We start from the raw sequence: 12,989 nt of genomic DNA, 5'->3' as shown, positions 1-12,989 counted from the left end.
GCCGGTACTATTAATCTATTGTTCTAATTTTTTTAACATATAATTATATTTTTGTGACATGGGGCTATTTGAAAATAATTTGACTCCTAATAGTTTGACTAATCCTGGAACATTCTCAATGGAACATCTATTTAATAGTGATATTGCATGCAACACAAAGACAGGTTTAACAATGGTCTATTATAGTTTTTCGTTTTCGACTTGAGCTCGTCTCGAGATTCTACTCACTATTGTATTCAAACAATCCCGCAAGCCGAAATCTATTTCATGTTTATCAATTATCTCTATGGTCCTAGCATATTATGATATTAAGGTGGTTCGACTAGGTTACCCAAAGCTTAAACCTCACTAGATGGCGCCACAATTGCAAATTTTGAGTTTTAATTTTTTTGTGGAGTAGTCTTGGTATTTCTATACTGTAAATTATGTTTAGCGCACTCTTTAAATAAATATTGAACTATTACAACAAACATTGAACACTTCATTGTACAAAAACTACCCCTTAATGTCGACAGAATGTTTCTTGACTCTATTTCTAAGTATCACTCACACATTCAAACAGTCTTACTGGGATCCTTGTAGTAGACAATTTGGCACAGCGTGAGTAGGCTTCAATAGCGTTGCGGTATGTACGTGGAAATACATGCAAGAGGATGTGGGTTCGAGACTCATTAATTTTTTTTTTGTTATCAGTATTATCAAGTACCTATTATTAATAAATTATTTTATGAGAAATATGAGCGTTTTCCATAAAAATATTAAAAATCTGACTCTCACACATCATGATATTTTTGGGTTCTTCCAACTCAGAATCACTAGCATAATCAATCCTCGTGCTAAAAAAACCCGAAAATTTGTACTGAAATTTTAGTTTTACATTGTAATTTCTTTCACACTAAAATGTGACGTAATGGTATGGATATTTTAGGATATCTTTTTTTAATGCTAGGGTGGAGAAGATTCTAAGTAGAATGAATGAACCTAAGAAAGTCCAAATTTGTAAGTCAGATTTTCCGGTATTTTTTTAAAAAAAAACGTTGTTTTGTTCTAAAGTTAAAGCAATCCCTTACTGCCCAGCCTTTAAAAAAGTAGGTACTATTTTACAGTAGAATTAAAACATTTTTTTACGATACATTTAATTAAATTACAGTGAGTTACAAAATTGCATGGCCTTCTATTTATAACCATTATAAAAAGAAATGAGATATTTACCATGTTTGTTTATATTATTGATTTCCCGATATTTTGACACAACTAGAAGTTTCACACAATGCCTAGAGATAGAAAATTATTTATTTATTTTATTTATTGTCAATTTCATTCAACGGATCACATCATATCCAATTTATGTGTTTCATTGTTTTCTACCTAGTTGGTTATTAAATTCTGTTACTGCAATAATCTTTATCTACATAAAATATACCAACGAAAGTTTAATAAAGTATATATTAAAATGAAGTACACAAAATCAGGAATTACGTATGACAATATCATTCAAAATCGCCTCCTCCGGCTTTCACACAGGCCCTCAAACGACGAGGCCAGTCATCAATAGCGGCACGCACGATTGTCATGTCTAATTCCGTCAGTGTCTTAACTATGGCCCGCTTGAGGGAGTTAAGATTTGTGTGGGGTTTAGCACAGGCTTTCTCCTCAATAACCTGCTATATGGCATAATCCAGGGGGTTAAGGTCCGGGCTGGAGGACGGCCAGTCTTCGTGGGCAATAAAGTCAATTTTGTTCCTTCGAAACCAGGCTTGAGTTGTTTTTGCCTTATGTGCAGGAGCTGAGTCCTGTTCAAAGATCCATGGCTGGTTTTGAAATAGGGTGTGGCTTAAGGGCTTCACTATTGGTTCGAGAACGGTTTCCAGTTTCCGGTTTTCACACCTTTTTCACAGAAATGAATCTGTGTTAGCCCTGAGTATGACACACCCAAAATCATGTTTGGCGGGTGCCCACATTTGTGCAACGCAATAGGGTTGTTTCCATCTACAAATCTTAGGGCATAATTGTATCCCAAAAGATTATTTTGGATTATAAGAACATGTTAAACTACTTTTAGGGGACCTGTAATGACCATATTTTTGTAAATATTGAATTTAAAATATCTTTTGGCACACGTCACGTGACCAAACTCGAAACGTCATTGAAGATTCTGATGACGTCACAACTCTCGGATTGACACTGTTGATAGTTAGGCGATTAACAACAAATGACAAATATCAGTTGACAGTTCGTATCTTCTACGTGGTTATGTAGTTATGTGTCAAACCATAAACTGTGACGTCACACAATTTTCAAAGAGCGTTTTGGGCGCGAAAGCATCTGTCAAAATATATTTTGTTAATTTAACATATTTAAAGCCGTTTTTAGTATTTTAAGGCAACTTTTAGTTAATATAGAAAGTAATACAAGCGTTTCAAAAAATTGGAATACGATTCTCTTTTAGGCCCCAATTCATTATAGATACGACGAGATAAGCGTTATGTGTGGTATATAATTATAGCTCACAAATCCACCACATTATGTCATTTTTTATTTTTTCGGTAGCATTTGTTTTAACGGAAATAAAGAGGTTGCAAATCGAGTAACAGAACTTCAGAACAGATATCATTTGATATTTACCAGTCGCTTTTCGGTGAAGGAAAACATCGTGAGGAAACTGGACTAATCCCAACAAGGCTTAGTTTTACCCTCTGGGTTGGAAGGTCAGATGGCAGTGGCTTTCGCAAAAACTAGTGCCTACGCCAAATCTTGGGATTAGTTGTCAAAGCGGACCCCAAGCTCCATTGAGCCGTGGCAATATGCTGGGACAACGCTAGGAAGAAAGAAAGAAATCGAGTAACAGAACTTAGTAACCAACTAGGTATAATAGTTATGATGTAAATGTCCATATCATGTTGGAGTCATATATGTATTAGCCAACTAATTATTCAAGATCAATACACTTAGCTCCCTTAGGTACCTATTCGCCTAAGTACAATCTCGGGCAAAATTGAGTTTTATAAAAGTGAACTAGTTTCTAGGTCATATTTTCTATGAATTGGTCATTTTTGTAGACTCCAATTACAGTTACACTTTTCCTGGTTTTTCGCGGACCAGAATATCGATGATTTTTGTAACTTGATTTAGACGTTGCTATCATTTTCAATCCAAAAACACATAAAATCACAATTCAAAACATGCGGCAGCGTTGTTTTCTATCAAGTACCTCAAGCACCAGGGCGGTTACCGGGAAAATCGAAATTCGTGAATTTCGGGCATTTTTCTCTGTCACTCTAATTACCTACGTCTTAGTGAGAGTAAAAGAGAAAGATCCCCGCAATTTGCGAATTTAGGTTTTCGCGGTAGGCCCCCAGGTCCTGTCAAGTTTCAGCAGTGTTGCCAGGTGAGCGGAAGAGAATTATCGTACTTGAGTGTCAATATTATTGTACCGTTGAAAAAAATATCGTACGCCAATCAAAAAGGCAGCCCCTAAAAATGTCTTGCAAAATAAGCTTAAACTTCCAATTAATAATAAAAAAAAGACAATTTTCGTCTAAATTGCGCAAAAAATCTGTTTATGTTTGTGTATTTTTGGGATAGACTCAAACGGTATACAGGAAATTGTGACATTTTAAACTTACACCAAGGAGCCGAACACCCAAAAGATACTAATTTTAGCCTATTTCTGAGAGAAAGTGTCATATTTTGCTTCAAATTACTAGACTTTTAAGGTGGCATCATCCAAGGGCTGAAATTATAGTACTTTAGTGTACGATAATGCTCTTTGGAACATTACGTCATACCGGGGCCCAAATTATCGTACATGTACGACAATTATCGTACGCCTGGTCACACTGAGTGTCAGTGTCGACAGAGTCAGCTAAAAACGCGTCAAACATCGCAACGTCGCGCCGCTGCATGGAGTGGCAACGCCGCAATGTATTTGTACACGACATTTGTCACACACACATGAGTAAAATTTATAAAAATATAACGTTGATTATTGCATGATTTCTGTATGAAACAAAGTTTTTTTATTAATTTAGCGCAAATGAATATTCGAAAGTAGATAGATGCGCAACTATTTATGTAATAATATTGTGTAATTAATTAATAAATAGCGATTGTTTTTTGTATGAAAATCGAACCACCTTAATCAGCCGCAATGAGAATGGGATTCGGAAGTATCGTGCTCCAAATGCTAATGCCCATATTGAACACGGTATTACTCCGATTTCTAATGATAATGACGTAAGTATAAGTTGATATTTACTAGACCAGTGACGAGCTCCGTTAATTACTTTGTATATAAGTTTTAGAGAATTTCCCGCTTGCCTGTTGGTTGGTGAAAATAATACAGGCCGATATAATTTGTCAGTCGCGCCGATCGCGGAGCCGGACCGCCAGGGGCAGTGGCTGCGCCGCCGGCGGCTGGACGGCGCGCTCAACCGCGTGCCGCGGGACTTCTACCCGCGCGTGTGGGGCGTGCTGGAAAAGGTATACTTCTACCACTTATATTGGGTGGATTTTTAAACGGCGTTAAAAAGACCATGTGATTTTTACATTTCAGGAATTATTCTCTTTGAAAATCCAAAACTTTGTTTTGAACCATATATTTTTCTCCCCAGTGCCAAGGTCTAGTCATCCAAGGCAAAGTGCTGCAACCGAATTTGACCCAAGAGATGACGCCCGGAGAGTTGAAATTCGCGCTCGCTGTCGAGACGGTGCTGAACTCTATACCCCAGCCTGAGTACCGGCAGCTAGTGGTAGAGGCGCTTATGGTGCTGACTCTAGTGGTAGAATACAAGGCGGTGAGCCACCTGGGCGGGACTATTACAGTGGAGCATCTGGTGCATAAGGCTAATCAGATATTTTTGGAAGACCAGGTGAGGATACATATTTTTTGTTGTTATTCCGTTCTGTCAGTTAGGAGGACACGGCAACAGTCTCTTAGGTTAGGGAAAATGATGTAACACATTTCCACTACTGTACTTAGTAGATGGCCCTCGATGGAATGGATTTATAACAACCACAAAAATTCGTGTTTGGTAATTAAATCCTTTAGAACGTAACCAGTGAATAAAAAAGTCTACATCAATGTCGACAGAAACAGGAGTATAGTGTTTTTAAAATATAGAAGTGAGGTCTGACACATGACATATCTTGCAATGCAAACATGCAATGACATATTGATATTATGTTCTTCATCAATCATTCAATGGGTAGTATCGCGTTTCGGGCGCGGCTAGACGAGAGTTCTTTAATAAAATTTCCTACAAAATTGCAGACCTTGGCCGGGAAGTTGCAGCATTTGTGGCAGCATCATGGCATTCAGCCATTAAAAAAACTAAGCAATTTTTGTACAATAAATGTTGTTTTTAGGGTTCCGTACAAAAGGAACCTTTATGGTGCGAAGCTATCGAATGTGCGATTTTGAAATTTGGAATAATAATGAACAACGCTGACGCAACGCAAAGTTTACGAATGAAAAATTATGAAAATTTTACATAATAATAACATTATCATAAAGATAAATCCGACCACATCTTGATAACTTTTTTTTAATTAACAAAAAACATTTTATAATTTTATTTGCAATTTAATCCCGTTTGCAGGTGTTTATTATAGTTGAAATTCCTATGTAATTATACTAAAGACATCTTCTTTTAAATAAAACAAAAATTATTGAAATCAGTTCATGATAAAGAATTAACCCTGAAAAACCAACATACATACAGATCGCACAAATTAGTTTTTTTTTTGTTTGTTATTAAATACGGGTAATAATGAGGAACGAAAATTTTATTATTTTTGAGCTACGACGCACGGTTTAGGAAATACAGCCCTATAAAGAAAGGTTTCTTTTTTACCAAGAAAAATTTTGCCATGCAGAAATCTTTATAGGGTTGTATCTCCTAAACCGTGCGTCGTAGCGGAAAAATGTGACCGCGGCCGGCAAAACGTCCCATTTTGTCGCTTACCATAAGGACGAGATTTGCTTGTATCTTTATACGAATAACCTGACAAGGCGTCCTTATGGCAAGGGACGTTTTGTCGGCCGCGGTCACAAATAATAAACACCTAATCGGCATTCAGCCACGATTGAAAATCATGTAAAAATATTTTAAACGGGGCTATTAATTTTATCAAATTAAATAACTTAAACATAAACAAAAATATTAAATTATAAACGTCAGTAATTTTAAAACTCATTTAATCATTTATGCTACTTGGTTTGTATGAATTAGAGAAGCGCTGGTGGCAGTGGCGGGGCAAGATCAAAATTTTATGTGGGCAAGGTACATTTAGCGAGGCCCTCTGGTGGCGCAAAAAATAATGAACATTTTTACGTTGTGTTCGACGTATACTTATTTGAGGCGCGAGTCCACTCGGACCGCGAGGCCGTAGGCGATGGCCCACGTCGCCCACGCCTGACGCCACCTCTTGGTGGCCTAGCGGTAAGAGCGTGCGACTTTCAATCCGGAGGTCGCGAGTACCAATCGCTTTTCGGTGAAGGAAAACATCGTGAGGAAACCGGACTAATCCCCATAAAGGCCTTAGTTTACCTCTGGGTTGGAAGGTCAGATGGCAGTCACTTACGTAAAAACTAGTGCCTACGCCAATTCTGGGGATTCGTTTTCAAGGGGACCCCAGGCTCCCTTGAGCCGTGGCAAAATTTCCGGGACAACGCAAGGAAGGTTTGAATAGATAAGACACAAAATTAATCCAAAACTCCCGGGGAATAATATAGGTCTTAGTCCTGCATGAAATAAGATCTTTTTCGAGCAACGGTGATGAAAATTTCCGGTAATCGACGAGCACCGTCAACTTTCAGATGCGATGCAACGGCGACGCGACGCTGTGCTGCGCGAAGGCGGGGGCGGCCTCGGGCGAGGGCGCGCTGCTGTGCGGCGGCGCGGCCGGCGTGTGCCAGCACCTGTACGACTCGGCGCCCAGCGGCTCCTACGGCACCATGAGCTACCTCGCGCGCGCCGTGGCCGCGCTGCTGGCCGAGCGCCTGCCGCCCGACGCGCCCGTCGAGTGCGCCATCACGTAGGCCGCTGCCGCCCGACGCGCCCGTCGAGTGCGCCATCACGTAGGCCGCTGCCGCCCGACGCGCCCGTCGAGTGCGCCATCACGTAGGCCGCTGCCGCCCGACGCGCCCGTCGAGTGCGCCATCACGTAGGCCGCTGCCGCCCGACGCGCCCGTCGAGTGCGCCATCACGTAGGCCGCTGCCGCCCGACGCGCCCGTCGAGTGCGCCATCACGTAGGCCGCTGCCGCCCGACGCGCCCGTCGAGTGCGCCATCACGTAGGCCGCTGCCGCCCGACGCGCCCGTCGAGTGCGCCATCACGTAGGCCGCTGCCGCCCGACGTGCCCGTCGAGTGCGCCATCACGTAGGCCGCTGCCGCCCGACGCGCCCGTCGAGTGCGCCATCACGTAGGCCGCTGCCACCCCGGCCTTCCAGGCCCGGCCCCAGCCCCCACGCGAGGCCGATTATGGGGCGTTTCACGAATGTCGCTTGCGAAATGCTGAGCATGAAGCTCGAGAATACCTTTACTGCCGATTTGTTAGCCGAATCGTGAAATATTACCTGTTAATGTTTTTAGAAGTATTAGTAGATTGGCATTTTAATAAAGCGACATTCACGTGGATTGCGCGGTTTCACAGACTCCGCGGCGACCGTATTATGAATCCTTCACGAGTATGACGACGTCACCACACATGAGTGCAATATATTATACCTATTACTTAAAAAATGCTACGAACGGGCCTACCGAATTGCATCCTACAGTATTCAATAGAGATGCCACGAATATTCGACAACTATTCGGTATTCGGCCACTTTGTTGAATATTCGGTATTCGGCCGAACGCCGAATAGCTATTACACCCACTTATTTAAAAATGCACTAATAAAGTGTACCATAAACCATATTATATTTTTTATGTGCTGAAAATGTATTATAGGGATGTTTTTATTAATGAATTTTTTTTAGCAATGTTGCTTGTAAATGATTTAATTTTTATCATAGGCTAAATATGCTCGACTCTTAACTACATACACTACATTATTTAATATAATACTATGTATTTATGCATGTTTATTTATAATAGTAGTGTTTAGATTGTGACTTTTATCTCTCTGTACTGATTTTCTCTGCACCAATTGTAAGTTTCTGTTTGGCCCAATGGTTGTACTTTTTTGTATTGTGCAATAACGGATAAATAAATAAATAAATACACTACTAATGAGCAATAAAACTTAACTCTTAGCAAACATTGTCCTTTCTTTGTAGGCGACTATTTTTCTGAAAAATGTGATAAAAAAGGTACACGTGTTTTACCGAATATTCGGTGCTTCGGCCGAGTGTGTGGCCGAATATTCGGTATCCGGCCAAAACCACTATTCGTAGCATCTCTAGTATTTAAATACATATATTGTCGGCATATTATAGGCCCATGTTCATCCCTACAGCTAAAGTTTGTAGGTATTTTTAGTATAGGTACCTACATGAGAACAAGTGGTTAACGTAAACTCATCTGAAATAAGCGGTTGCTATCTCATACTAAATTATTACAGGACGCGCCTTTGTAAGTATATTGTAATACAGGTGATCTGTGGGTTTGACATACCTACCTAACTTATACTTTTGCGATTCTGAACGTAAAAGATCTAAACAAAGACCATTATTTAGACAAAAAGCGGCTCATTAGTTAGTTATAGTGCTATTAGTGCTGTATCGCGCCATTTTTAGGGTTCCGTAGCCAAATGGCAAAAAACGGAACCCTTATAGATTCTTTATTTATTTAAGTAGTCTTTTTTGCTATTGGCCACCGTTTACGAGTTATTTACGAAAATATAGAAAAATGGACCATCAAATTGATTTATTTGCGTGAAAGAACATTTTTGCTATGGGCCATTAACCCACGAGTTATTCACGAAAAACTACAAAATGGGACCTTTAACCTCCCCACCCGTTAGCGCCACCCCCATCCATCAGTACTTTCAGTATGTTGTGCAAGATACCTTTATCTACAACTATACCACAATTCGCTTATACACGAATTATTTCCGCCTTTGGGCTGTTTTTGGGCTTCGTTTGATGAGCTATATTAAGGTTGGCACAACTTGACGTCCCTATGCGGTCGTACCACAGATAAGATAATAACTTGAATTTTGACAACCCTAAATAGCCGAAAGGGATAGTGCCCTACATTAGAAAGGGACAGCATGATTCGTCCCTGAATCGCTGTCAAACATCGGTTTTTGTAGGAAGTGTAATTTCTGTACGGTAGTACTATTATTATTCATAATCATAATCAATTTATTAATAATAAAAATTACAGGTCACAGTAATTGCCTATATCTATAGGAATATTCTGTGGCTTGGGCGAGATTTGCATTGAACTGTCAAAAATCCGCGCCAGCTATAATTAATCTAAACCTAGGATTTTTGTCGCCACATTTGTATAAGATTATATGATAAATTTTTTAAAGTCAAGCCAAGAAAAAGAAACATAATATTTTTTATTGTTTTCCTTTTCCTATACCTTCACATATGTCATAGTATCATACAGTATAATCTTATAAATATATCCACAAACATATACAGGGTATTTCCTGTAACAGGAGCAATAAATTAAAATATAGACCCCTTAAGTAATCAGTTATTAAGTCCAAGTGGTTTTAATTAATTAAAATGAAAAAAAAAATACTGTTATTTTCTTACACAATTAATCGAACCAGCAATGTACAGCCGCCACGCTGGGCAACCATTAATTCACTATCATGTTTAGTCGGAATACTTCGGTAAACGTGACAGAAACGTACACATATGTCAACAAAACGGAAGCTACAGTTCTTCAAAGATTACGCTAAGTGTTATTTACGCATAAATACTCGATAGATAACTGATAAAAATGCGACTAAACAAATAGACACAACAGACTTTTACGTACCTGTTTAGAAAATAACATTAAAAACGTTACCTACCTAAAATAATTATAAACAAGAATAGAATTAACATGTTTATTCAGTCCAAACAATACGCGGCTTACTTTTTTTACTGATGTGTAGGTACTTATGTTCTATTAGTAATTATTGTACCAGCAGTTTGAAGGCATGTTTCATGATATACGCCAATCAGCTGTTTTGAAGCCAGGAGTAGGGTTCTTGAAGACGAATATGTTTTGTCGATAATAGAGAATTACAGCACACTTTGGGCACGTGCTGTACAGGACGCCGCTCTGGTTATTGCTATTATCTGCACATTATTTACAATGGCGGCTCTTAGGCAAGTGATGGATGGTTATCGTAAACAAAGTACTTAAACCTCGGCTTAGGTTTCCTTTTTGGCTTTATTGTAATTAAGTAACGTCACACAATAACGTAAACACAATTCACACCATTTGTAATCTTTTTGTAATACTTATTGGAAAAAAAAACTTTTGACTCGACAACTTGACATTGTCAATGTAATCTTAACACGCAAATTTTGAGTCTTGTCACGTGAGCGTTGTGAAAACGGACTTCGGTTATGATCGTAGGAAAGTACCGGAAACCACGATTACTTCCGAACTTTATTTACCAATCATTTGTGAAGTTGCTATGGTTACTTTATAATAATAGCCTGTAGCCATAGAAACGTTACAAAAAGACAGACCGGATGTGACCGGATAGTCAAGTAGGTACTACTTATTATAACCATAGTTGCTAGGTTACGGTTACTAGACTTGCAATTGATTAAACGAATATATCCGAGTAAGTTCGAATCGTATGTTACGACTAAATAAAAAAATAACCCATCCCAATCAAAAAGTTTGCATTCGGGATTTCGTGGTTTGTCGTACCACAAGCCTATATCTTCGATCATATTTTTTTTAATGAAAAATCCATTGGCGAAAACCTCCAACGAAACTGAAAAGTAAAGGGTGGCCGTTTTCGTAATACAATAATAATACTCCTATTCCTTGAAAATAAGGACTAATTTATAGTTGGGCTAGGAATTTACTCACTTAAAGCATAGTCTGAATGAATCATACTGTCTCTATCTTATGCTAGTACTATCACCCCGAAAAAAGGGATGAGTGCATATGCATATGCATTATATTATTTCTTCTACTGTTACTGACAAAACTGGATTGCCAGACTATAGTTTTGTCAAGAAGATCAAATCAACCAGAAATGGCACCTGTCAAAAGAAGTTCGAGTATTTTAACGATTTTTATTTGGTACAAATGAAATTATTAACACATTTAGATTTTATGCACGTATAATAAAAAAAAATAAAGAAAACAATATTGTTGTACAAAAAACTAATATTGCACATACTTTTCTCAGAATCCACAATTACTAGCTGCTTAATTGAAAATGTTCTCAATATGCTGACCATGTGCTCGTATGCATGCGTTGTACCTTAACAATGTATTTCGATGTACTACATTTAGATCACGTTGCCGTATGGTGTTAAATGCCGGAGTAATTCGATCTTTTAGCATTTCTACATTATCTACTTCGGCAGAAATATATAAAATTTATTCTAATAAATCTCTTAAACAATCTAACTAAAATATAATATTACAAAATTAAAACTAAAATTAAACCTAGAAATAAAATAAAATTATCTACTATAAAATATACTTACCTACAAAAAAAAAAGGAACCAATTATAAAGAGAATACCCCTTCTAACAGGTCTGTTTGCGGCATGGACCCCATGATACTGGCGGCATTACCTCTCTGTATGGCAAGGGAAATACGTTGAGAGAGGTAGAATATACGTCGTTTTTGATAGCTCCCCATAAAAAGAAGTCCAAACATGTCAAATCGGGCGATCTCGGTGGCCATCGTCCGATCCATCGATTTCCGAATATTTCGGTCAACTTTTCACGGACTGCCACAACGGAATGAGCAGGGGCTCCGTCGAGTTGGAACCATGTCACATTTTTTACATTTTCGGGCAGATTGTTGTAATACTGTAATAAAGTGACATTTATCAATTGTAAAAAACGGACTGTATTCAAAGTACCATCAATAAATACCGGACCAATTATTGTATTTCCGTGAATAGCTGCCCAGACATTAACAGAGAACCGATATTGGTGAGCTGTCTGTCTCATTAGACGGGGGTTTTCCGTACTCCAATAATGGGTATTTTTTGGATTCCATAGTCCATTGTTAGTGAACGTTGATTCGTCCGTCCAAATAACATTTTGTGCGAATGTTATATCGCGTCTGTTCCCATGGCACTGAGCCATAAACCACTCACAATAAACTTGCCGCACTAGGTAGTCTCGCTGCAACAAAGCCTGTACTTTTAAAAATTTGTATGGATGCTTCTTATTCTTTTTTAGTACTTTGTACACAATACTGTTGTTGACACCAAATATCAGACCCGCTCTCCTTGTGCTGGTAGTTGGACGTTCACGGAAGTGCTGAAGAAGCCGCCGTTCCAGTGCTAGTCTTAGTCTGACGTTGAATGCTGCAGCAGGCCCTTGTGCCGGCTGCACTCTGCCGACTATGGGCTGATTGTCCCGCACACGCTGCAGAGCGTTCACAATGACGCGACCGTTCGCAGGATGCATCCGGTTAGGAAAACGTTCGCGGTATAAATTAAGAGCTCGAACAGAATTGCCTCTCGCTTCTCCGTACAACAAAATCATCTCACATAATTCTCGGGCATCGTAATTAATTCGTGCCATTTTTTCCCCGACATTGACAATTTAATTGTCAAAATCAAAAATTTCTTTTTAAATTATCATAATGAATTGAACAAAAAGTTATGACTGATAGATTTTCACAATTTTGAGGACAAATTTAAAAGAAATAACCAAAATTCGGGCAGAGTTGGGCATAATCAATTACTTTTGGAATTAAATTACATATTACATTACAGTAATCATGATTCCTTAGTGATCGATTCCTTTGGTAATCTAAATTACTGTAGTCAATCCCGCCGATTACTTGCGTAATTGATTCCTTCGGAATTGAATATATCTAACT

The 12,989-nt window shown here is 38.8% G+C and overlaps 1 protein-coding gene across 8 annotated transcripts in view; it reads left to right on the top strand.

Moving 5' to 3' along the window:
* LOC133517037 (probable phosphorylase b kinase regulatory subunit alpha) overlaps positions 1-11,979 on the top strand; it is a 36,031-nt gene extending 24,052 nt beyond the window's left edge. For 7 of the 8 annotated variants that reach the window (XM_061850153.1, XM_061850156.1, XM_061850154.1 and 4 more), the window contains 3 exons: positions 4,364-4,482; positions 4,614-4,871; positions 6,821-11,979. In XM_061850153.1, coding sequence (XP_061706137.1) covers positions 4,364-4,482; positions 4,614-4,871; positions 6,821-7,042 — 599 coding nt within the window. In that variant the 3' untranslated portion in view covers positions 7,043-11,979. The remainder of the gene's footprint in view (positions 1-4,363; positions 4,483-4,613; positions 4,872-6,820) is intronic. The other variant, XM_061850155.1, reaches the window with a different exon arrangement.
* Positions 11,980-12,989: the final 1,010 nt, after the last annotated feature.

This window comes from Cydia pomonella, chromosome 4 (assembly GCF_033807575.1).
Source record: "Cydia pomonella isolate Wapato2018A chromosome 4, ilCydPomo1, whole genome shotgun sequence".
NCBI lineage: Eukaryota > Metazoa > Arthropoda > Insecta > Lepidoptera > Tortricidae > Cydia > Cydia pomonella.
Note: the sequence above shows the minus strand (reverse complement) of the source record. Positions and strands in the feature narration are given on the sequence as shown.